The following is a 23043-nucleotide window of genomic DNA, read 5'->3' as shown; positions in this document are numbered from 1 at the left end:
AAGTCCCTACCTAATAATAAACAGTCCAGCGACAAATCGGGGAGATTCAGAAAGAGGCTTGAATAAGGTGTTATTGTCATAGTTGGGAGCGTAAACATTTTCGAGAGCCACTGGAGTGTTGGATAATGGCAATAAACTTCCCACTGAGATCAGAAATATTGTCGGAGTGTACGAAAGGAATAGATTAATGTAGCAGAATAGCAGCACGCCTCCATTTACCTGAAAATGAAAAATGTGTCCTACCCATCCGTTTCCTCATTTTGAAGTGATCAGCAGGTTGAAGATGAGTCTCCTGCAGGAACATGACATTGGTGCCCAAATGACAAAGATGGTGTAGTAACCTGCTTTGTTTTTTAGGGTTGTTAAGCCCTTTATAGTTAAAACTACAAACCCTGTTTCCATATGAGTTGGGAAATTGTGTTAGATGTAAATATAAACAGAATACAATGATTTGCAAATCATTTTCAACCCATATTCAGTTGAATGCACTACAAAGACAAGATATTGGATGTTCAAACTCATAAACATAATTTTTTTTTTTGCAAATAATAATTAACTTAGAATTAATGGCTGCAACACTTGCCAAAGTAGTTGGGAAAGGGCATGTTCACCACTGTGTTACATCACCTTTTCTTTTAACAACACTCAAAAAATGTTTGGTAACTGAGGAAACTAATTGTTGAAGCTTTGAAAGTGGAATTCTTTCCCATTCTTGTTTTATGTAGAGCTTTTATGTAGGCCACACATTTTCGATGGTAGACATGTCTGGACTGCAGGCGGGCCAGGAAAGTAAACACACTCTTTTTTTACGAAGCCACCCTGTTGTAACACGTGGCTTGGCATTGTTTTGCTGAAATAAGCAGGGGCGTCCATGATAACGTTGCTCAGATGACAACATATGTTGTTCCAAAACCTGTATGGACCTTTCAGCATTATTGGTGCCTTCACAGATGTGTAAGTTACCCATGCCTTGGGCACTAATGCACCCCCATACCATCACAGATGCTGGCTTTTAAACTTTGCGCCTATAACAATCCGGATGGTTATTTTCCTCTTTGTTCCGGAGGACACCACGTCCACGGTTTCCAAATAGAATTTGAAATGTGGACTCATCAGACCACAGAACACTTTACCACTTTGCATCAGTCCATCTTAGATGAGCTTTGGCCCAGTGAAGCCGGTAGCGTTCCTTGGTGTTGTTGATAAATGGGGTTTGCTTTTCATAGTAGAGTTTTAACTTGGACTTACAGATGTAGCGACCAACTGTAGTTACTAACAGTGGTTTATGAAGTGTGCCTGAGCCCATGTGGTGATATCCTTTACACACTGATGTTGGTTTTTGATGCAGTACCGCCTGAGGTATCAAAGGTCCGTAACATCGTCGCTTACGTGCAGTGATTTCTCCAGATCCTCTGAACTTTTTGATGAATTTACAGACCGTAAATGGTAAAATCCCTAAATGCTTTGCAATAGCTCGTTGAGAAATGTTGTTCTAAAACTGTTCGACTATTTGTTTACAAATTGGTGACTTTTTTGGGTGTTACCATTTAGTGGTCAACTGTACGGAATATGTACTGTACTGTGCAATCTACTAATAAACGTTTCAATCAATCAATCAAAAGTTTTTGTTGCCCTCTACTTAACTTTATAGTGTAGTGCAATTGCGGCCTACGTACCGTGGCTGATGCCGCAATCTTGAATCCTAGTAGAAGGAAAACCAACTAAAATAATGTTGCAAAAAAAAAAAAAAAAAGGACAGCACAACAAACATATTTGGCAACACAAACAGCAACTTCCTATAAGAAAGTGGATGTGGCTCTGACCCAGTCTTTGTCAAAATATAACATTTTTACATTCATAATGATTTAAGAGCTACCATAGCTTAGAGTGAATTTAACTGTTGGTAGAAGTAGTTAACAAATCACATCGTTAAAACATGAAGTGACACTCTGTGGCCCAGCACCAGCATGACTCTACCTCCAGTTAAATTGAATTTGAGACCCTTACTTTACAATGGGGGTTTTGTTGAGTGCATTTAGCTGCGTGGAAAATTACCAGTTCCATTCTGTGATGCAAATGTCAGAAAACATTAGCACAAACAACACAGTTTGAATGCTTCTTTTGACAAATGGTCAGGCCTTTTTGTGGATGGGTTAAGGCAGGCCTGGGTAATTATTTTTCGAGGAAAAAATGTGTCTTGAGGGCCATATATCTATTTTTAGGAAAACTAATACAAAACCTCACAATAATGTCTGATTGAATGCTAAAAACGTTATGACAGACCGCCTGAAAAAACAGAATGGATGGTACTTTTTTTTTTACTGAATGAGACACCTCGAATGTACATGAAAATAAAGACTGTGGGATTTACAATATTAACTAACGATAAAACACTGAATATTGATAACATATGAGCGTCACACTCCTCAATCGACATATTTTACAATCAAGCGAAACGCAACAAACAGCGAAATATGAACGTGAAGGGTAAAAAAAATCTGATACATCACTAAGCTTTAGAACTTTGTTGTAAAAATCTCTTTCCGCGTCTGTCCCTGAAACCCGTGTTTCAGGCTGGAAACTCTCTGTGGAAACGCTCCCCACCCACACTGCTTGGTGCCTCATCTAAGCTACTGTGTTTTAGATTACCATAGTAACTAATTAGATTACCGTAGTAACTAATTAGATTACCATAGTAATTATGTTACCATAGTAACTAGTATATCATGCAAAAAGCGCAGATTCCAACCTTTGAAATACTTTGTAAAGTTCAAGACTTACTTAGAAAACATCACTGCACATCATAATGGCAGCTACACTTTCCATCTTAAAGATCAAAAAAAATTATTTGACAATGTCCCCCGGGCTTTCATTTGCCCAGGTCTGGGTTAAGGACTTGCAAAAACACTTAAAGAGAAAGCATTCTCCCAGTTCAACTTTTCCTTTCCCTTCTTGTTTCGACCCCTCCAGTGATGGACACCAGAGCGGTTTTTGTGGCCCTCTACAATGTCTGCGAGGAGAACGCCTCCTTCTTCTCAGGAGGGGCCAAAGGGCCGCAGAGCGACGCCGCCCAGCGTCTGGTGGACACCATGAAGCTGATCCAGGAACACGCTCGCAGTCTGGAGCCGGTCATCTCTGGCTTTGCCGCTGTCTACCACCATTTTGACTTCGACCCGCACATCCCGGCCAACGGCTATCGCTCACTAGTCAAGGTAAGCTAGCAGGATGCATTTGACCAGCGGGCACCAGGTCGCTCATAAGGACCAGATGAGTCGCCCGCTGGCCTGTTCTAAAAATAGCTCAAATAGCAGCACTTACCAGTGAGCTGCCTCTATTTTTTTAATTTGATTTATTTACGAGCAAGCTGGTCTCGCCTTGCTGGACATTTTTAATTCTAAGAAGGACAAAACTCAAATAGAATTTGAAAATCCAAGAAAATATTTTAAAGACTTGGTCTTCACTTGTTTAAATAAATTAATTTATGTTTTTACTTTGCTTCTTATAACTTTCAGAAAGACAATTTTGGAGGAAAAATACAACCTTAAAAATGATTTTAGGATTTTTAAACACATATACCTTTTTAAATTCTTTCCTCTTCTTTCCTGGCCATTTAAATCAATGTTCAAGTATTTTTTTTTTTATTGTAAAGAATAATATACATTTTAATTTAATTCTTCAGTTTAGTTTCTATTTTTTCTACAAAGAGTATTTGTGAAATATTTATTCAAACTTCCATCCATCCATCCATTTTCTACCGCTTATTCCCTCTTTTGGGTCGCGGGGGGCGCTGGCGCCTATCTCAGCTACAATCGGGCGGAAGGCGGGGTACACCCTGGACAAGTCGCCACCTTTTCGCAGGGCCAACACAGATAGACAGACAACATTCACACTCACATTCACACACTAGGGCCAATTTTGTGTTGCCAATCAACCTATCCCCAGGTGCACGTCTGTGGAGGTGGGAGGGGCCTATCCCCAGGTGCATGTCTTTGGAGGTGGGAGGGGCCTATCCCCAGGTGCATGTTTTTGGAAGTGGGAGGAAGCCGGAGTACCCAGAGGGAACCCACGCATTCACGGGGAGAACATGCAAACTCCACACAGAAAGTTCCCGAGCCTGGATTTGAACCCAGGACTGCAGGACCTTCGTATTGAGAGGCAGACGCACTAACCCCTCTGCCACCGTGAAGCCTTATTCAAACTTATTATTATTAAAATTCCCCCAAAAGTATTCTGGCATATATACAAAATCCTATTTCAAAGTGGATTTTAACCTAAACGTGTCATCAAAATTCTAAAATTAATCTTAATCAGGAAAAATTACTAATGATGTTCCATACATTTTTTTTTTATTTTGTCAAAAAGATTTGAATTAGCTAGTTTTTCTCCATTTTTTTCGGTTGAATTTTGAATTTTAAAAAGTCGAAATTGAAGATAAACTATGTTTCAAAATGTAATTTTCTTTTTTTTCGTGTTTTCTCCTCTTTTCATCATTTATTCTCTACAAAAACCTTCCGTAAAAGGAAAAAAAATGTACGACGGAATGACAGACACAAATACCCATTTTTTTATATACATATAGATTTATTTATTAAAGGTAAATTGAGCAAATTTGCTATTTCTGGCAATTTATTTAAGTGTGTATCAAACTGGTGGCCCTTCGCATTAATCAGTACCCAAGAAGTAGCTCTTGGTTTCAAGAAGGTTGGCGACCCCTGCATTTGACTGTCTGAGCTGTCCACATTACTGCAACACACTGACAAATCGCTCTCCGGCCCCTCGTTGGGCTTGATATGACTTTGTTTCAAGGTCGGCCCATTCGTTCCACAGATTGATTTTGTGTTCCAAATCAGGTTGGATAAATTCCTGCAGCAGCACTGTATTTTATCTCCCGCAGTTATTGATGAAACATCCAGACCCTCTCAGGCTGCAGCCCGCCACAACCGGGCGAACCTAGCAGAACAGCAAATGAATTCTCCAACAATTCTTATTTCCAAAATACTCTTGCTTAATCTGCAATGTAGGCTTAGACGATAAAACGACATCAATATATATCACAATAGACGTAATCAATATCAATAAAAAATGCAATAATAAAACGTTTGATCCATCCATCCATCCATTTTCTACCGCTTGTCCCTTTTTTGGGGTAGGGGGGGTGCTGGAGCCTTTCTCAGCTGCATTGGGGCAGAAGGCGGTGTACACCCTGGACAAGTCGCCACCTCATCACAGGGCCAACACAGATAGACAGACAACATTCACACACAAGGGCCCATTTAGTGTTGCCAATCCACTTATCCCCAGCTGGGAGGAAGCCGGAGTACCCGGAGGGAACCCACGCAGTCACGGGGAGAACGTGCAAACTCCGCACAGAAAGATCCCGAGCCTGGGATTGAACTCAGGACCTTTTATTAATAGGCACATGCACTAACCCCTGTACCAACGTGCTGCCCGTTTGAGGGGATATATATATATATTAGGGGTGTGGGAAAAAATCGATTCGAATACGAATCGCGATTCTCACGTTGTGTGATTAAGAATCGATTCTCATTGTTAAAAAAAAGTTTTGGAATTTTTATTTTTTTTATTTTTTATCAATCCAACAAACCACTACACAGCAATACCATAACAATGCGATCCAATTCCAAAACCAAACCTGACCCAGCAACACTCAGAACTGCAATAAACAGCAATTGAGAGGAGACACAAACACCACACAGAACAAACCAAAAGTAGTGAAACAAAAATGAATATTATCAACAACAGTATCAATGTTAGTTATAATTTCAGCACGGCAGTGATTAAAAATCCCTCATTGACATCATTAAACATTTATAAAAATAAAAATAATAGTGTCACATCGCATCTCATAAGCTTGACAACACACTGTGTCCAATGTTTTCACAACGATAAAATAAGTCATATTGTTGGTTCGTTTAAATAGTTCAAACAAACTTACATTATTGCAATCAGTTGATAAAAGATTGTCCTTTTATAATTATAAAAGCTTTTAAAAAAAAATCTTCTACTCTGCTAGCATGTCAGCAGACTGGGGTAGATCCTGCTGAAATCTATGTATTGAATGAATACAGAATCGTTTTGAATCGGAAAAATCTATATATAATCGGATGGCGAACCCAAGAATCGATATTGAATCGAATCGTGGGACACCCAAAGATTTGCAGCCCTAATATATATATATACATATATATACATATTGAGACAAGCATATGCTACTGGCAGGATCAACCAGGTAGGGACCACCTGCTCCGTGGACTGGAAGGCCAAGACAGCCAATAACGTCTCCTGCATCATATGTCTGTTTGTCTTACCTCACCCGGACACGGAAAGGGTCGACAGATTGATGGCTTTTTGCCACCAATTTATACTGTATAGGCTTCACGGTGGAAGAGGGGTTAGTGCGTCTGCCTCACAATACGAAGGTCCTGCAGTCCTGGGTTCAAATCCAGGTTCGGGTACTTTCTGTGTGGAGTTTGCATGTTCTCCCCGTGAATGCGTGGGTTCCCTCCGGGTACTCCGGCTTCCTTCCACTTCCAAAGACATGCACCCGGGGATAGGTTGATTGGCAACACTAAATTGGCCCTAGTGTGTGAATGTGAGTGTGAATGTTGTCTGTCTATCTGTGTTGGCCCTGTGATGAGGTGGCGACTTGTCCAGGGTGTACCCCGCTTTCCGCCCGATTGTAGCTGAGATAGGCGCCAGCCCTCCCCGCAACCCCATAAAAGGGAATAAGCGGTAGAAAATGGATGGATATATATATATATATATATATATATATTACAGCCCTACCTCGAGAGTATGGCACTTTTATAGATTTTTTTTTAAATGGACCGTTGTCAGACCATAGCGCTCGTAATCTGCTCACTCTTTATTTAGCAAAGCCTGCACTAAACTTGCAGAAAGTAGTTTTCAGCTTTCTCTGTTTACCTTTTCACATTTTGCACTATTTTGTTACACTTAATTAAGCCATTTCTTACATATTCCTTATTTTTGCACTTTAATTTTAAGAGGTTATTGTTAAGTGTTCAATTTGATTTTAGAATTGTGTTTACATTGAGTGTTTTCCATGCTCATGTTGACATTTCCTTTCCTTGCTGCCTCGATAGCTGAGGGAATTATAATCAGAGGAATGTTACATTTTAAATACAAATGTTAACAGTTAATATATTTTATGCATTATGTATTATATCTGTATGTGCATAAAAATATATAATTTTTTTTAATATATATATATATTTTTATTATCAATAGCTCATAAAAAGTATCAGTAATTATTGCTATTGACCGATACATTCAGTCAGTCAAATTTCAATCAATCAACGTTTATTTATGTAGCCCTTAATCACATCCTCAGCTCAGATCCCACATCAGGGCAAGAGAAAACTCAACCCAATGAAAAATGAGAAACTTTGGATGAGACTGTAGATCTGGGGACTCCCCCTTGGGTGACCGGTGCAATGGATGCTGATTGGATACAGTTAATACATTTATTGTATTATTATTGTATTATTGTTGTGATACAGTTTTTCAGCCATGCCACCCATCCCTATTGCAACCCATAACCACCTGAACTTCAACCTTTTACTTGACCCATGTCATGGCTGAAACCTTAATGTACCTAAGAGTCTATAAAAAGTCCATGACTTTGTTCCCTGCGTCATCAAACTGTATATAAAAATAAGAAATCAAAACTCGACCTCCACTAATCATTCTTGCCCAGTGCATAACTGTCAACACTTCAAATTGTCCTGGGAAACATTTATATTTTACCTTTCAAACTCCTTTTATTCCTTTTATGACAAACAAAATCCTGTTCCGTACTGCCAGAGTCACACAGCTTCAATCCGCTCGGGAAACATTGGCGTAAAACCTCCTGCAGCCCGTAAAGTCAGGCTTTTAAAATAATAGTAGGCAATCGGTTCTTTCTACCAGAAAATCCCTGCATCGCCACACCCATCCTCTTCTGTTTGTGTGTCCCAGGAAGTTCCACTTATTTTCAAAAGTATATTTAGTTTTTTTATTTTAATCTTATTTTTACTGTTGGTGTTTTTCTCTGAATTTTATCTGACTTTCCATTTTTACGCAGTGTGACCTGCTGCTATTAATACTGTCCTGCTTTTGTGCTGCTGCCACTGGAACCTTAATTTCCCTGAATGCATATTCCCAAGGAAAGGTCTATTTTATCTAATCTACTCCAAGAATACGTCTCTACCTATTACTGTCATAGTTTTGGAAGTATGTCGACCTCTGGACAAATATGAAACAAGACTATAAACAATCCCCAAAAGCATGTGGGGGTTAGTGCATCTGCCTCACAATACGAAGGTCCTGAGTAGTCTGGAGTTCTAAATTCTAAAATTAATCTTAATCAGGAAAAATTACTAATGATGTTCCATAAATCCTTTTTTTTATTTTGTCAGATTCGAATTAGCTAGTTTTTCTCCATTTTTTTCGGTTGAATTTTGAATTTTAAAGAGTCGAAATTGAAGATAAACTATGTTTCAAATTTTAATTTTCTTTTTTTTCGTGTTTTCTCCTCTTTTCATCATTCATTCTCTACAAAAACCCTTCCGTAAAAGGAAAAAAAATGTACGACGGAATGACAGACACAAATACCCATTTTTTTTATAGACATATAGATTTATTTATTAAAGGTAAATTGAGCAAATTGGCTATTTCTGGCAATTTATTCAAGTGTGTATCAAACTGGTAGCCCTTCGCATTAATCAGTACCCAAGAAGTAGCTCTTGGTTTCAAAACGGTTGGTGACCCCTGCATTTGACTGTCTGAGCTGTCCATATTACTGCAACACACTGACAAATCGCATCCTCAGCTCAGATCCCACATCAGGGCAAGAAAAAACTCAACCCAATTATATTGTGATACAGTTTTTCAGCCATGCCACCCATCCCTATTGCAACCCATAACCACCTGAACTTCAACCTTTTACTTGACCCTGTGTGGAGTTTGTACATCCTACCCGTTAATGCGTGGGTTCCCCCCGGGTACTCCGGCTTCCTACAAATTCCAAAGACATGCACCTGGGGATAAATTGATTGGAAACACTGAATTGTCCCTAGTGTGTGAATGTGAGTGTGAATGTTATCTGTCTATCTGTGTTGGCCCTGCGATGAGGCGGCGACTTGTCCAGGGTGTAGCTGAGATCGGCACCAGCGACCCCAAAGGGAATAAGCGGTAGGAAATGGATGGATCTGATAATGGCTTTTTTGCCGATATTCCGATATTGTTCAACTCTTAATTACCGATACCGATATATACAGTCGTAGGATTAACACATTATTATGCCTCATTTTGTTGCGATGCCCCGCTGGATGCATTAAACCAGGGGCGCTCAAACTTTTTCTGCAGGTGAGCTACTTTTCAATTGACCAAGTCGAGGAGATCTACCTCATTCCTATTTATAATTTATATTTATTTATTTATGAAAGAGACATTTTTGTTAACAGGTTAATGGTGTTTAATGATAATACAAGCATGTTTAACACACATAGATTCCTTTCTTTCATGAAGACAAGAATATAAGTTGGTGTATTACCTGATTCTGATGACTTACATTGATTGGAATTAGACAGTGGTGCTGATAACGTCCGCATTTTCAAATGGAGGAAAAAAAAAGTCCTCCTTTCAGTCAAATACCACATGAAAGTGGTTGGATTTGGCATCTCATTTGTCCAACTTGCATACTGGTTTTTAAACACTTTGTTATGAGAGTAGCATATGTGTGTGGCCCTTTAATGTCTGGCAGCAGGTGAGTGACGTCAGTTAGTGTGCGGGTGGGCAAGCAAGTGAGAAAGCGGTCGCTGAGGGCGGGGGAGAAATACATTGGCATCAAACTCCGTAGCTTGCTAGCTTGTGCACGCTAGCTTTCTGAGACTCTTATTTTGTTAGCACAGGCAGGATGAAACAGGTCTTTTATGGTGAAGACAGGAACTGTGCATTCGGTCTTTAGAGTTTTGACAGTAGGTACGGAGTCTCTAGAAATAAAATGTGTTTCTCTGCGTCCGCCCTGTTAGTGATTTTTTTCTTAAATATGAGCTCGCAGCAGCCAGCGTCATCTCACAAGATCCTCGGGTGCCGAGAATGTCAAACAACTGACGAAAGTGAAGTCTTGGTATGATTGATGATTGCTCATTTTTATGTCTATTTCTTTGATGCCTGGCTTCAGATCGACTGACACACCCTCCGAGATCGACCAGTCGATCGCGATCGACGTAATGCCCACCCCTGCTTTAAACAATGTAACAATGTTTTCCAAAATAAATCAACTCAAGTTATGGAAAAAAAAAATGCCAACATGCCACTGCCATATTTATTATTGAAGTCACGAAGTGCATTATTTTTCTTAACATGCCTCAAAACAGCAGCTTGGAATTTGGGACATGCTCTCCTTGAGAGAGCATGAGGAGGTTGAGGCGGGCGGGGTTGAATGAGTTGATTTCCAAAATGAGTTGATTCATTTTGGAAAACCTTGTAACATTGTTTAATGCATCCAGCGGGGCATCACAACAAAATTATGCATAATAATGTGTTAATTCCACGACTGTATGTATCAGTATCGGTTGATATCGTAATCAGTAATTAAGAGTTGGACAATATCGAAATACCGGATATCGGCAAAATAGCCATTATCGGACACCCCTACTAAAAACTAGAGCTACAATACTGCTTCCGGTTCAATTTGTCATCACACAGATAACCATGCATTTTTGCATTTTGCATGAACCTATATTCGATTTTTGTGTATATCACGAAAAATAAGAATCTATAAAAGGAAAACAGCACAAAATCCAATTTTATGGCAATATTTCAATGACAAAGGCGGGCGGGTTATATATTGTAGCGTCCCAGAATAGTTAGTGCTGCAAAGGGTTCTGGGTATTTCTTCTGTTGTGTTATGGTGCGGATGTTCTCCCGAAATGTGTTTGTCATTCTTGTTTGGTGTGGGTTCACAATGTGGCGAATATTTGTGACAGTGTTAAAGTTTTTTATACGGTCACCCTCAGTGTGACCTGTATGGCTGTTGACCAAGTATGCCTTGCATTCACTTTTGTGTGTGAAAATCCTTACATATTACGTGACTGGGTCGGCACGCAAAGTCAGTGCCTTTAATGTTCATTGACGCTCTGTATTTCTCCCTACGTCCGTGTACACAGCGGCGTTTTAAAAAGTCATAAATTTAACTTTTTGAAACCAATACCGATAATTTTTGGTATCACATTTAAAGCATTTATCAGCCGATAATATTGTACTGCCGATATGGGACATCTCTAGAAATGATATTAATCCACTTTATTATGCTCAACTTTTCCTAGGTGGTGCGTTGCTGCATTCTTCACATCATCCACAAGGGGCGCTACATCACAGCCAACCGCCGCAGCATCTTTTTCCGCGTCGCCCACAACGCCGGAGAGATGGAGGCCTACTGCAGCGCCCTGTGCCAGCTGCGGGCGCTGCTCTACCTGGCCCAGCGGCTGCTGCACGACAACAGCCACGGCGACCTCTTCTTCCAGGACGAGAGCGGCCTCAGTGAGAGCTTCGTGCGGGAGTACAGCTCCATGCACAAGGGCTGCTTCTATGGCCGCTGCCTGGGATTTCAGGTGGGGGCTGAACTGCGAGTTATCCCAAAGCAGCAATCGGGAACACGCTGCGTAGGTCCGACCACAAGGCGTCAAGTTAGTGGGGAACCAAAAAACATGGATGACGATGGCGAGACGTATTTGTGTCACAACAGCTTTGCCATCCATCATTTTTTTGTTTCCATAATAACTATAACAGTTCATGTACCCTATTTTTCGGATTATAAGTCGCTCCGGAGTATAAATTGCACCGGCCGAAAATGCATAATAAAGAAGGAAAAAAGCATATAAACCACACTGATCCAGGAGGAACAGTGTGGTTTTCGTCCTGGTCGTGGAACTGTGGACCAGCTCTATACTCTCGGCAGGGTTCTTGAGGGTGCATGGGAGTTTGCCCAACCAGTCTACATGTGCTTTGTGGACTTGGAGAAGGCATTCGACCTATCGAAGTCCTGTGGGGAGTGCTCAGAGAAAATGGGGTATCGGACTGTCTGATTGTGGCGGTCCGCTCCCTGTATGAGCAGTGTCAGAACTTGGTCCACATTGCCGGCAGTAAGTCGGACATGTTTCCAGTGAGGGTTGGACTCCGCCAAGGCTGTCCTTTGTCACCGATTCTGTTCATAACTTTTATGGACAGAATTTCTAGGCGCAGTCAAGGCGTTGAGGGGTTCCGGTTTGGTGGCTGCGGGATTAGGTCTCTGCTTTTTGCAGATGATGTGGTCCTGATGGCTTAATCTGGCCGGGATCTTCAGCTCTCGCTGGATCGGTTCGCAGCCGAGTGTGAAGCGACCGGATTGAGAATCAGCACCTCCAAGTCCGAGTCCATGGTTCTCGCCCGGAAAAGGGTGGAGTGCCATCTCCGGGTTGGGGAGGAGACCCTGCCCCAAGTGGAGGAGTTCAAGCACCTAGGAGTCTTGTTCACGAGTGAGGGAAGAGTGGATCGTGAGATCGACAGGCGGATCGGTGCGGCGTCTTCAGTAATGTGGACGTTGTACCGATCCGTTGTGGTGAAGAAGGAGCTGAGCCGGAAGGCAAAGCTCTCAATTTACTGGTCGATCTACGTTCCCATCCTCACCTATGGTCATGAGCTTTGGGTCATGACCGAAAGGATAAGATCACGGGTACAAGCGGCCCAAATGAGTTTAGGTCTCTCCCTTAGAGATAGGGTGAGAAGCTCTGCCATCCGGGAGGAACTCAAAGTAAAGCCGCTGCTCCTCCACATGGAGAGGAGCCAGATGAGGTGGTTCGGGCATCTGGTCAGGATGCCACCCGAACGCCTCCCTAGGGAGGTGTTTAGGGCACGTCCAGCCGGTAGGAGGCCACGGGGAAGACCCAGGACACGTTGGGAAGACTATGTCTCCCGGCTGGCCTGGGAACGCCTCGGGATCCCCCGGGAAGAGCTAGACGAAGTGGCTGGGGAGAGGGAAGTCTGGGTTTCCCTGCTTAGGCTGCTGCTCCCGCGACCCGACCTCGGATAAGCGGAAGATGATGGATGGATGGATGGAAAAGCATATAAGTCGCACGAGAGTATGAGTCGCATTTTTTGGAGAAATTTATTTGATAAAATCCAACACCAAGTTAAATTGCCTTTCAACATTTGAAAGGCAATTCAAAGTAAAGAACAGTGAACAACAGACTGAATAAGTGTACGTTATATGAGGCATAAATAACCAAATGAGAAGGTGCCTGCTATGTTAACCTAACATATTATGGTAAGAGTCATTCAAATAACTATAACATATAGAACATGCTATATCTTTACCAAACAATCTGTCACTCCTAATCGCTAAATCCCATGAAATCTTCTTCCTTGGTGTCGCTTCTTAACAACTCTGCCAACTCCAAAGGTAGACAATGCGCCCGTTTCTTTTTCTATAGCAGGGGTGTCCAAACGTTTTCCACAGAGGGCCACACACAGAAAAATTTAAACATGCAGGGGCCATTTTGATATATTTCATTTTCAAACCATAACAAAATATATGGATTTTTAATTTATCCTTAGGGCTCCTGGGGAGCATAGAGGGTCTCAGTCACTAAAATGTTAAAAATAAGTCAAATTATTATTATTATTTCTTATTTAATGCTTACAGTAAATCTCTATATCAACTTCAGGTTGATATAAAGTAAAACAAATGAGGTTTTATGCCTTTTCTGTCAAAGACAACTTTGGTTTTTTTTTTAGGAAAACTGAAATATGCAGTATTTAGATAGATAGATAGTACTTTATTGATTCCTTCAGGAGAGTTCCTTTATTTAGCAATTAAAGCCCTCAAAGATCAATAATGCAGGACACCATTGATTTTAATCACAGTGAAAAGTTAAATAAAATCCTACTAAATATATTTGAGATCCGTAAGGTTCCCCACTCATAAAGCAATGCATTTTTATTAGTTTTTTTTTTACTTTCAACACTAAAATTTCAAAATCAACTTCTGATATATCTGTCGATTATAAGTTTGAACTATTATTTTGTTTGTTTTATGCTCTTTTGTCAAAACTTTGATGTTTTTATATGGCAACCACACAGCATATGCAATATTTTTCCCACATAAAACATTTTAAAGTGATATTTTTTAAGTAATGATTCATTATAACAGATTTTTTTTGTCCTTTTTTTTTGAGCAATGGAAAAAAAAGAAAATAAAGACAAAAGGAATAAAAAACTGCCTGCATGGCAGCTTTGTGTTGACATTGCCACTTTTTCTCATTAGATCTCACCTCATTCCACTTTTTTAAAATGTTTTTATTTTTGCATTACTATTAATTTTGCAATTTTTGCAGAATGCGTGGCGGGCCGGTAAACGATTAGCTGCGGGCCGCACTTTGGACACCCCTGTTCTTAGGTACGTCGCTTACGTCAGAGTCATCGTCAGTTGCAGTTCCAATTATTCCAGCCTTTCTGAATCCGGACACGATGGTTTCGGTTGTCACTGAAGCCCATGCTTTGTCGATCCATCCAAGACATCCAGAATAATTGCATGGCGTATTCTCCAGGTTGCCATGAAGCTGTGTATTTTACGGTAATGTGTTAAAAATTTCACACATACGTCGCTCCAGAGTATAAGTCGCACCCCCGGCCAAACTATGAAAAAAAAACGTGACTTACAATCCGAAAAATACAGTAATCATATACATCCCCTTGCATGTTCTGTAGTCTTAGAGCGCACCTGCACTATTTTTATTTGCCCCTGGCAGCTCAAACATGAGCATGTCAAACTAAATATATTGTTCCTTCCATCAGTTAGTAATGATAAAAGACTTTACTAGTGCACAAAATGAACCGTGCATGAACATCACCTTCTTCAAACAACAAAATGAACACGGTGCATAAACTCACAACAAATTACACACCTGCAAATCAGTCAGCTGTTGCCGTATCCGTAGTACGCAGAAAGGGAGAACTTTCTATTTACACGATGAGTCGGGTGCGTTTTGACCTCCACCGAACCTCTAAGACGGATTCACCGAACCCCTAGGGTTCGATCGAACCACTGAGTTTATACCCCACATCCCTTTCTATGAGTAAACTTTTAATATTCGCAGGCAATTGGTATCTTCTTGCTTTCAACATGATAAGCCTTGTTCAGTATCGGTATCGATAAAATCCTAACGATGTACATCCCTAGTCTCGACAGCAGAAGATATAGTTAATACATTCCTTATGTATCATAATCTACACTTGCTTTTTTAAAATGAAAATATGATTACACAGTGAAAAGGTGACCGTTTACTTTTTCGTCCTTCCCCATCTCCTCCTACCAGTTCACTCCATCCATCCGACCTTCTCTGCAGACCATAGCCATCGGACTTGTAGCGTTTGGAGAAAACTACAGACGCCATCAGTCGGGAATAGGTCAGGATCGTCTGTATTGTCATTCATATTCTGGTCTTGTCTCATCTCTCCAAGTTACTCCTTAACCCCTCTGTTCTCATTGCATCTTTTAATGTGTTTGCTGCATAATGCATACTCTTCCATCCTTTGGAGTGCCAAGTGCTAGCAGGCTGTCCTGTTTGTTTATTTATTTTCCAAAAAATGTCAATGTTGTAAAGACAAGAAGAGCCTTGAAGGGGACTTGTGATCGTTTTAATCTACATTTACCACATTTATAACCTCCTTTTTGTTGCAAGTTGTTTGCCACAAGAAGAGCTTTGATGGTTTTAATCTACATTTATAACCTCCTTTTTGCTGCAAGTTGTTTGCTTGTAAAGGTGTTCCTTTATTGCAGTTGAAAACCCTCCAGGCGCCACTCTTGCCAAAAGTATCAGAATGTATAATTTGAAAATGTGCACTGTACATGACGAGATTTTTATTTTATTTCATTTAAACTCACTATTTCCCGTGCTCTTTGCTGCACGACAGTGGAGGCAGGAGGTATTGCACCCTATGGTGAGTACGAAGTAGTGAGTGGGAAGTCTCACCAATTGTAGGGCTGATGTACCTTTTAGCTGTAGGTAATGTCCATGTGGTAGGCTGCAGTGCTTTATACCCGGTATAGTATATTTCTTCCCATTATTCACAGTGTTGATTTTTGATTAGTCACCATTAACTGCAGTAAATCAATCAATTAATCAATGTTAAATAGCCTGAAATCACAAGTGTCTCAAAAGGCTGCACAAACCACAACGACATCCTCTGTACAGAGCCCACATAAGGGCAAGGAAAAACTCACCCCAGTGGGACGTCGGTGACATTGACTATGAGACACCTTGAAGAGGACCGCATATCAATCAATCAATCAATCAATGTTTATTTATAAAGCCCTAAATCACAAGTGTCCCAAAGGGCTGCACAAACCACAACGACATCGGTACAGAGCCCACATAAGGGCAAGGAAAAACTCACCCCAGTGGGATGTCGGTGACAGTGACAGTAATGACTATGAGAAACCTTGGAGAGGACACACATGCGGTCCCCCCCACCCCAGGGGACCGAAAGCAATGGATGTCAAGCGGGTCTAACATGATATTGTGAAAGTCCAATCCATAGTGGAACTAACATGACTGTGAGAGTCCAGTCCAAAGTGGAGCCAGCAGGAAACCATCCCAAGCGGAAGCGGATCAGCAGCGCAGAGATGTCCCCAACCGACACACAGGCGAGCGGTCCATGCTGGGTTCCGACTTTGGACGAGCGGTCCATCCTGGGTCCCGACTCTGGACAGCCAGTACTACATTCATGGCGACCGGACCCCCACCACAAGGGAGAGGGGGACAGAGGAGAAAAAGAAAAGAAATGGCAGATCAACTGGTCTAAAAAGGAGGTCTATTTAAAAGCTAGAGTATACAAATGAGTTTTAAGATGAGACTTAAATGCATTTACTTTGGTAGCATCTCGAACTGTTACCGGGAGGACATTCCAGAGTACTGGAGCCCGAAAGGAAAATGCTCTATAGCCCGCAGACTTTTTTTGGGCTCTGGGAATCACTAATAAGCCGGAATCCTTTGAAGGCAGATTTCTTGCCGGGACATATGGTACAATACAATCGGCAAGATAGGATGGAGCTAGACCGTGTAGTATTTTATACGTAAGTAGTAAAACCTTAGTCACATCTTAAGTGCACAGGAAGCCAGTGCAGATCGCTAAAATTCGCTCCATTTTGTCCACTAACGACACTGAGATCATTATCCATGCGTTTGTTACTTCTCGTCTCAATTACTGTAACATATTATTTTGGGGTCTCTCCATGTCTAGCATTAAACGATTACAGTTGGTACAAAATGTGGCTGCTAGACTTTTGACAAATCACTTGGTACACACAGTAGAGGCCAAAAGTTTGGACACACCTTCTCACTCAATGCGTTTTCTTTATTTTCATGGCTATTTACATTGTAGATTGTCACTGACGGGACAAGCGGTAGAAAATGGATGGATGGACGGATTGTTACAGAAGGTATCAAAACTATGAATGAACACATGTGGAGTTATGTACTTAACAAAAAAAGGTGAAATAACTTAAAACATGTTTTATTTTCTAGTTTCTTCAAAACAGCCACCCTTTGCTCTGATTACTATTTTGCACCCACTTGGCATTCTCTCTAGCTGAGCTTCAAGAGGTAGTCTGTCACCTGAGAGGGTTTTCACTTCATAGGTGTCATAAGTTTGATGCCTTCAGTGACAATCTACAATAGTCATGAAAATAAAGAAAACCCTTTGAAATGAGGTGTCCAAAATGGGCTTCACGGTGGCAGAGGGGTTAGTGCGTCTGCCTCACAATATGAAGGTCCTGCAGTCCTGGGTTCAAATCCAGGCTCGGGATCTTTCTGTGTGGAGTTTGCATGTTCTCCCCGTGAATGCGTGGGTTCCCTCCGGGTACTCCGGCTTCCTCCCACTTCCAAAGACATGCACCTGGGGATAGGTTGATTGGCAACACTAAATGGTCCCTAGTGTGTGAATGTGAGTGTGAATGTTGTCTGTCTATCTGTGTTGGCCCTGCGATGAGGTGGCGACTTGTCCAGGGTGTACCCCGCCTTCCGCCCGATTGTAGCTGAGATAGGCGCCAGTGCCCCCGCGACCCCGAAAGGGAATAAGCGGCAGAAAATGGATGGATGGATGTAACTTGAATTAACTTCAAAAAATACCCTTATATTTTGACACAAATTCAATTTTTTTTGTCAAAATGTCATCCACAAAACCATTTTTACATGTTTTACTTAGAAGCACATCAAAGATTTGTCCAAAACTTGGTATCGGTGTTGTATGAAGTCTTGTCAGGATGTATTTTAAGGCGACATTTCCAGTCTCTTCACTTACCGTATTTTTCGAATTATAAATCGCTCCGGAATATAAGTCGCACCGGCCGAAAATGCATAATAAAGAAGGAAAAAAACATATACATGTCGCACTGGAGTATAAGTCGTTTTTTTGAAGGAAATTTATTTGATAAAATCCAACACCAAGAATAGAAATTTGAAAGGCAATTTAAAATAAAAGATAGTGAACAACAGGCTGAATAAGTGTACGTTATATGAGGCATAAATAACCAACTGAGAAGGTGCCTGCTATGTTAACCTAACATATTATGGTAAGAGTCATTCAAATAACTATCACATATAGAACATGTTATACCTTTACCAAACAATCTGTCACTCCTAATCGAAAATGTTTCACTAAGTCCAGCTTGTAATCCGCAGTACATGATTTCCTTTTCGTTGCCATTTTTGTTCAGCTTTTCTCAGTTTTTATAAGTTACCGCCAACGTTGAAATGATCCATTTTAATAGCTACGTCAGTAGCATATAGCAGTTAGCATCCCATGACTCACAATGCACTTCTGCCGTGACCCTCCCCCCGCCGAATTATTATTGGCTGACGTGTGTGTGACGATTTTCTTCGTCCCTTCCGCGAATGAGATAAATAATATTATTTAATATTTTAAGGTAATGTGTTAATAATTTCACACATAAGTCGCTCCAGAGTATATGTCGCACCCCGGCCAAAATGTGAAAAAAACTGCGACTTATAGTCTGAAAAATACGGTATGTTTGTATCGTATAACAACTTGCACCGCCTTTCAGGTAACCATCCCCGATTAAGGTGAAGGAGCATGTGGGGTCGATATAAATTGCGTGATTAACTCTGCTTTTATACAAGATTAATGCGATCATTTTTTCATGATTGATCGCAAGCGTTAAAGCATAAACAAACCTAATACATATACATGTATATAGATTGATAGAAGTCTGCTTAGGTACAAACCCTTGTGTTTTACTGTCTTTGCAAACGACACGAGAGGCTAGGCTGTATTTACATAGATAGATAGTACTTTACGGGTTCCTTCAGGAGAATTCCTGAGGGAAAATTTAAATTCCAGCAGCAGTCTACAGAATTGAGATCCAATTTAAAAAGTAAATAATGGGGGTAAAAAAGGAAACAAAATAGAAAAATTTTACAAAAAAAATAAAAAGCAACAATGAGAATAAAAATATAACAGTAAAATAAGAATATAACGAGGAAGTAGGCAGTATAGACCATGATATGAAAAAGTTATGTTATTGTTTTGAATCCCCTGTCATTCTAGTTACCCCACTCATCCCCAAAGAGGAGTTTCACGGTCTAATTAATTAAGTAGCAATGATTGTCTCGCTGCTGTGTCGGATCCGCTTTGGACTGGACTCTCGCGACTGTGTGGATCCAGTATGGATCATGTTAGACCCGCTCGACATCCATTGCTTTCCTCCTCTCCAAGGTTCTCATAGTCATCATTGTCACCGATGTCCCACTGGGTGTGAGTTTTCCTTGCCCTTATGTGGGCCTACCGAGGATGTGGTAGTGGTTTGTGTTGTGGTTTGTGCAGCCCTTTGAGACACTAGTAATTTAGGGCTATATAAGTAAACATTGATTGATTGATTGATTGTCACACACACACTAGGTGTGGTGAAATTTGTCCTCTGCATTTGACCCATCCCCTTGATCACCCCCTGGGAAGTGAGGGGAGCAGTGGGCAGCAGCGGTGCCGCGCCCAGGAATCATTTATGGTGATTTAACCCCCAATTCCAACCCTTGATGCTGAGTGCCAAGCAGGGAGGTAACGGGTCCCATTTTTTTTTATATTCTTTGGTATGACTTTGGTTTGAACTCCCAACCTACCGATCTCAGGGCGGACACTCTAACCACTAGGCCACTGGGTAGGTTGGTGTGTGGGACAGAGGAGTTTTTAGTCTATTAGTCCTGCACTTGGGTCGAAGCAGTCTAGCACTGAACAGGCTCCTCTGGCTACTGATAACGCTATGCAGAGGGTGACTGGCATCATCCAGGATGCTCACTAGTTTGTCCACAGTCCTCTTCTCTGCCACCGTAACCAGTGAGTCCAGTTTTATTCCGATTGTAGAACCTGCCTGCCTGATCAGTTTCTCTCTTAGATGTACTGACCTGCCAGCACACTACCATGTAGTACAGAACACTGGCAACCACAGACTGGTAGTACACCCACAAGAGTTTTTTACAGATGTTGAAGGAGCACAGCATCCTCAGGAAGTACAGCCTGCTCTGTCCTTTCCTGTACAAGTGGTCCGTGTTAACTAGGGATGCACCGATTAATCGGTGCATCCCTAGTTTTTTGCCATATTCGGCCGAATATGGCAAAAAAAAGTCACATTCGGCCTTCGGTGGAATGAGTTAAATGCAAGGCCGAATAGTGGCGTGTGACGCAATTTTTTGACGCGGTGACGTTGTAACCCTGCGCCTTTGGAAAAATGTCAGCAGTGCGGAGATATTTTAAAGTGTCGGAAAGCGACAAAAGTATTGCAGTTTGCAACGAACGTTCAGCCAAACGGTCTCGAGAAGGTGCCTCGTGGCCGACGTCTTTGAGAGGACAAAAAAGTTTGCGACTGACAGTGCCAAAGCAAACGGACTTACAAAGAAGGTAATGGAGTTTATGGCTTTGGATGATCAACCGTTTAGTGTTGTGGAGGACATTGGCTTTCGGAGACTCATGGAGCACATTGAGCCCCGTTACACGATACCGAGAAGACGGTATTTCTCTGATGTGCGCTCTTTACATTGTGTGTGTGCTGTTTACATTTTTAGCCTGTTGTGTAGGCTACCTGTATAAGTGTATGAGGTTACAAGCACACACTTGAGATTTACTTGAGCCTTCTGTTTACATTGTTAGCCTATCTACTGTGGCTAAGCAGACTTTTGCCAAAAGGACAATCATTCATTTGTTGTGGGTTTATCCACTTTAATGCACTTTATTTTTTTTGGAACGCATGTTTTGTTTTAAGACCTAATATAAATGAAAAACTTTGTGCTTTTTTTGAAAAGCAAAGGCTACTGGAATATTAAAAAAATGTCAATATTCAATAAAAATGTACTTTATTTAAAAAAAACATGTCTAAGAATTGATTCTAGGCTGTTTATGCAATATTAAAAAAAATTGTGAAAAACTGTATTCATTATTCGGTATTCGGCCTTCGGCCAAGCTTTTAAATTTTATTCGGCTTCGGCCACAAATTTTCATTTCGGTGCATCCCTAGTGTTAACAGTCCAGTCCAGCTTATTGTCCACCCACACCCCGAGGTACTTGAATGAGTCCATGGTCTGTACCTCCACTCCCTCGATCACAATAGGTTGTGACCTTGGACTCAGCCTCCCAAAGTTAATTTAGGTGCTATACACGTAAATGCTTTGATTTCAATGTTGCATGAGCAGCGTAGATATAAAACTTTTTTATGGTGACAAGTTGGCAGTCCTGGTAGTCAGTAAAATGTTGCCAATATAGGTCTTAAGACAGATCTCTAAGGCTTGGCGTGTTCTCATTATTATCTTTGACCCATCTATTCTTCCACCAAATTGGTTTTATTTGAACTAATCCCTATTCTCTCCTCTTGGTTCTCTCCGAGCTTTTATTTATCTCTGTTGATTGGTTTCATTCCCCTGTTTGCCATCTCCTAAACCAAACACGCTGCAATACAAATGCAGTAACATTTATTCTCCTGTTTTGCCTCGTCACTCCTGTCTCACGCCTTTTTTCTCCCCGCCCCCAGGCGTCGCAGCCAGCTCCATCTTCACATCAGGCAAGTACGCCATTGATCCAGAGTTAAGAGGGGCCGAATTTGAGCGCATCACTCAGAACCTCGACGTCCATTTCTGGAAGACTTTCTGGAACGTTACTGAGAATGAGGTGCTTTCGGTGAGTAAAGTCAAACAGACGCACACACGTACCCACTGGGTTCACCGCAGCGCTACTCGCTAATAAATGTCCCCTATAATGCAAAGGTGACTTTTTAATGATGTAATTATTATGTGTCGCTAAATCAGTGCTTCGCAATTATTTTCTGCCACCACCCCGCTGGGGGACAGAATTTATCTGGGAAATCCGTGACTTTAATTACAGTTTAGAACTTTACACTTTGTGAGTTCCACTCTTTATGAATCAATGAATCAGTCAATCAATGTTTACTTATATTGCGTGTCTCAAAGGGCTGCACAAGCCACAACGACACCCGCTGTACAGAACCCGCATAAGGGCAAGGAAAAACTCACCCCAGTGGGACGTCGGTGACAATGACTATGAGAAACCTTGGACAGGACCACATATGTGGGCAATCCCCCCTCCCAACTTAAAGGGGAACATTATCACAATTTCAAAAGGGCTAAAAACAATAAAAATCAGTTCCCAGTGGCTTGTTGTATTTTTGGAAGTTTTTTTCAAAATAAAGCTTTAAAGTGCCTTATTTTCGGCCTCTCTGCGAAGACACTGGTCATTTCCCTGTGACGTCACACAGTGCTGCCAATGTAAACAAACAATGGGAATACCACAGCAATATATAGTGACATTAGCTCGGATTCAAACTCGGATTTCAGAGACTTAAGCGATTGAACAGATTACGCATGTATTGAAACAAATGGTTGGAGTATGAAAATATTGAAGAAGAAACTGAAGCTATTGAACGAATAGCTATTGACGCTATTCATAGCCATAGCATGGCCG

At 41.2% G+C, this 23043-nt stretch overlaps 1 protein-coding gene across 4 annotated transcripts in view; it reads left to right on the top strand.

Moving 5' to 3' along the window:
* Window positions 1-23043, top strand: part of lipeb (lipase, hormone-sensitive b) — a 96666-nt gene that overhangs the window by 33348 nt on the left and 40275 nt on the right. For all 4 annotated transcript variants that reach the window (XM_061915048.1, XM_061915050.1, XM_061915051.1 and 1 more), the window contains 4 exons: window positions 2971-3212; window positions 11352-11636; window positions 15378-15468; window positions 22097-22242. In XM_061915048.1, coding sequence (XP_061771032.1) covers window positions 2971-3212; window positions 11352-11636; window positions 15378-15468; window positions 22097-22242 — 764 coding nt within the window. The remainder of the gene's footprint in view (window positions 1-2970; window positions 3213-11351; window positions 11637-15377; window positions 15469-22096; window positions 22243-23043) is intronic.

Source organism: Nerophis ophidion, linkage group LG11 (assembly GCF_033978795.1).
Source record: "Nerophis ophidion isolate RoL-2023_Sa linkage group LG11, RoL_Noph_v1.0, whole genome shotgun sequence".
NCBI classification, from domain to species: Eukaryota; Metazoa; Chordata; class Actinopteri; order Syngnathiformes; family Syngnathidae; genus Nerophis; species Nerophis ophidion.
This window is presented reverse-complemented; position numbering and strand designations above follow the sequence as displayed.